This window comes from Priapulus caudatus, unplaced genomic scaffold, assembly GCF_000485595.1.
Source record: "Priapulus caudatus unplaced genomic scaffold, Priapulus_caudatus-5.0.1 Scaffold1161, whole genome shotgun sequence".
Lineage (NCBI taxonomy): Eukaryota > Metazoa > Priapulida > Priapulimorpha > Priapulimorphida > Priapulidae > Priapulus > Priapulus caudatus.
This window is the reverse complement of record NW_014578222.1, coordinates 90141-92980: the sequence shown is the minus strand read 5'-3', so window position 1 is coordinate 92980 and position 2840 is coordinate 90141. Positions and strand designations below refer to the sequence as shown.

The 2840-nt window shown below is 37.3% G+C and overlaps 1 protein-coding gene across 1 annotated transcript; it reads right to left on the bottom strand.

The window, feature by feature from the left end:
* Positions 1–201: 201 nt before the first annotated feature.
* Positions 202–2522, bottom strand: LOC106815628. Its single transcript, XM_014820116.1, has 3 exons — positions 2347–2522; positions 1202–1311; positions 202–412 (listed from the first exon to the last, which is right to left on the bottom strand). The coding sequence occupies exons 1-3, from the start codon at positions 2383–2385 to the stop codon at positions 217–219; spliced, it is 345 nt and encodes a 114-aa protein (XP_014675602.1). The 5' UTR covers positions 2386–2522; the 3' UTR covers positions 202–216.
* Positions 2523–2840: the final 318 nt, after the last annotated feature.

Below are 2840 nucleotides of genomic sequence, written 5' to 3'. Positions count from 1 at the left end.
ACTTTCATTGGTGTTATTTGGAATGCCCATAGGATCCGTGAGCAGCATAATACCAAATGTTTCACATATTAATTAGTCCATGTGTATAAATTATGGTTCAATTTTATCTATGATTCAGTTTTTATTTCCATTGTATTTTATTTATTATCATACATAAGCATATGTTAAAACGGAAAATAACAAAAAAGCAAACCAACGATAAAACTGAACCACAACTTATTGTAATAATATTGTTATCTTACCACATTCTTCCAGCCCATACTTCTCTGGAAAATTGTAAATGTGGTTGGGAACCCCATCAGGAAGATAGGTATTATGCTGCTCACGGATCCTATGGGCATTCCAAATAACACCAATGAAAGTATCTATTTCTTTCTGCATAATGGGAATCATCACATAAGCCAGTAGCAGCCTGAAAACACAAAATCATAAATTTGCAAATTTATTGTTACAGTGCTGTCGCAAGGGACCAGGGGGGCTCTGGGAGCTGTTTTTTCTTCATGGTTAAGGTTATGACTGTTGTTAAACTGGTTATATACTGTAGGCTGCTCTTTCATCTTAAAAAAAAATGCCAACTGAAGAAAGAGACCCACTAACAAAAAGTCCATACATATATAAAGGGGTAGGTCTGGAGACTAGGTCAAAAATGCAGACAGGGAAATAAAATTAAAGGGATACTAGACTCTAGGATTTTACTGCATACAACTGTACTTACTGTATAACAAATCATCTATACCCACACAGACTTGTTACCAGATACCTAATTTAATTGTTATAATTAATTATACATCAACGCTACGAAATTTGAACGACGCCATTGACACCCGCGACAGTGCTGCCACCCTGAAAATGTTGCGCATTTCAAAATAAATTTTGCATGTTACAGACCGAGGGCTAATCACAAAGGTGCAATTATATTTATACCTAAATGCTATTTAACCGAACAATGTTCATTTTAGGACAAATTTATCCATAATATAACTGAAACTATATATATGTCGTTTATAAGATATTACAAATCCTTTTGCTTTTAAATTAATAAAAAAGAAACACCTTCGGTCTAATTCTAATTTTATAAAAAATATTTCTAATGGTGATTGAACCATGAAACTTTTTATGTAGCGTAATTTTAACCTAAATTAACTGATGATAACCCTAGAACCTAGAGTAAAAGATCCCTTTAACAATATTTTAAAACAACCTATGAGTTTCATCTTTTGAATCATAATGCCCTTCATCTTTAAGCCGATTCAGAGGAAACTTGAAGAATTTCTCAAGCCTTTCATGAAGTTCTCTCCACCACCTTTCAATCTGCAATAAGTAAAACATAATGTTCATTTCCAAGGATTTCAAACCAAAGGATTTATTGAATTGAGAGAGTTAACCCGAGTTAACTCTCAACCTGAGTTAACTACTACAGTAAACTCTCAACAAAACCTATTAGTTGTTAACCCCTCCAGCCCAAGAGTATTCATGCAAGCATAATGTTTGGTCAATATTCTAATCGATTGTATGCTTTATACAACGTTTTTGAGATGGAATTTTGCTACTGTATCATGCCTCCCCCTTTAACATTACCTACTGTTTTGTTATCAAGTCAACTGTCAGGATGAAGCTCACTCTTCATTATACATAACTGATAAAATGCTTTTGTTTTATGAAAAAAATAACCATGCGGTGATACAGTGCCTTATCAGTGCCGAATGAGACAGCATGAACATGGGCTAGATTGCAGAATACCCCCCCCCCTCACCCCCACTCAAGTATGTTAGGTGCAGATAGGTGTAAACGCCATCATGTCAACGCATTAGTCTTTATATGGAGACTCTCACCCACAGACTTCTCTCTTTTTTGAAGTGCGTTGACGCGTTGTTGTGTTGACGTGATTACTTGTTACTGTGTTGCTTCGTTCTACTATGGACAGAGATGAAGTCGTGCTCACCCCCAGACTTCTCTCTTTTTTGGAACACGTTGTCGCATTGGCATGAATATACATGTTGCTTTGTTCTATGAAAGACAGACAGAGACAGATATACCAATAGTTCTGACATGTACCACTTGCTGCAGAGGGTTAGCTTCACGTGGTGGGGTATTCTGCAATTTGAACATGATGATCCAGAGCAATACATGTATATGTAATGTTTTAACCTCCTCATTTCTGATAAACCAGAACAAAAATGTCATTCACCATACACTGTACATGGGCTGCACATGTTGTGAGTGATTGTTTGAATGCAGCATCCCACATATAATATAACTATAATTAACTTGTTTTTTTTCCTGAGATTTTTCTGTGAACTTTATAAAAGCCCAAAACAGAAACAACAATTAATTTCAAATTCTCACCTGATTTGCAGTTGATGGGCCATAGATTACGGTTTCCATTGGATCTATGTCATTATGATGTTATTGGGCGATTTTATCTTGAGTACTTATTCAAGACAAGAAAGATTGCGAGCAGGCTGAGGCTTGACAAAGGCACCGAAACCGGAGTCATGGCTACAATGCATGCGTTTCTTCGACAGAATAGTGATCCAAACCGTTTGGATTAGTGGCCCACAGCATTTTCCTACTGCATGTATCAATGCAGCCATAAACAGCAACTGGGAATGTACTATTTTGGTACCCCATCAACTTGTCGTGGCCGTCAAGGGAATGCACCCAGTTTGTGCCACGAGTTGTGAAGTGGCCTTTAGTTTTCTTCTTCTTGAATTGAGGAGCCCTCTCCTCCAGAGCTTCTGGGTCCACGTCGTACATCACGGCGTGTACTAGATCCCGTGGTACGAGCAAGTCGTGTACCTGCCTTATTTTCTTGTGTAAAGCTCTATACCCAAGTAGTT

What these genes read in the sequence shown, in the direction of transcription:
- LOC106815628 (XM_014820116.1), bottom strand. Translation starts at nt 2,385, where the DNA reads ATGGAAACCGTAATCTATGGCCCATCAACTGCAAATCAG. An exon ending in GCCCATCAACTGCAAATCAG is followed by an intron (nt 1,312 to 2,346) that starts GTGAGAATTTGA and finishes TACTTATTGCAG; the next exon opens with ATTGAAAGGTGGTGGAGAGA. An exon ending in TCAAAAGATGAAACTCATAG is followed by an intron (nt 413 to 1,201) that starts GTTGTTTTAAAA and finishes TTGTGTTTTCAG; the next exon opens with GCTGCTACTGGCTTATGTGA.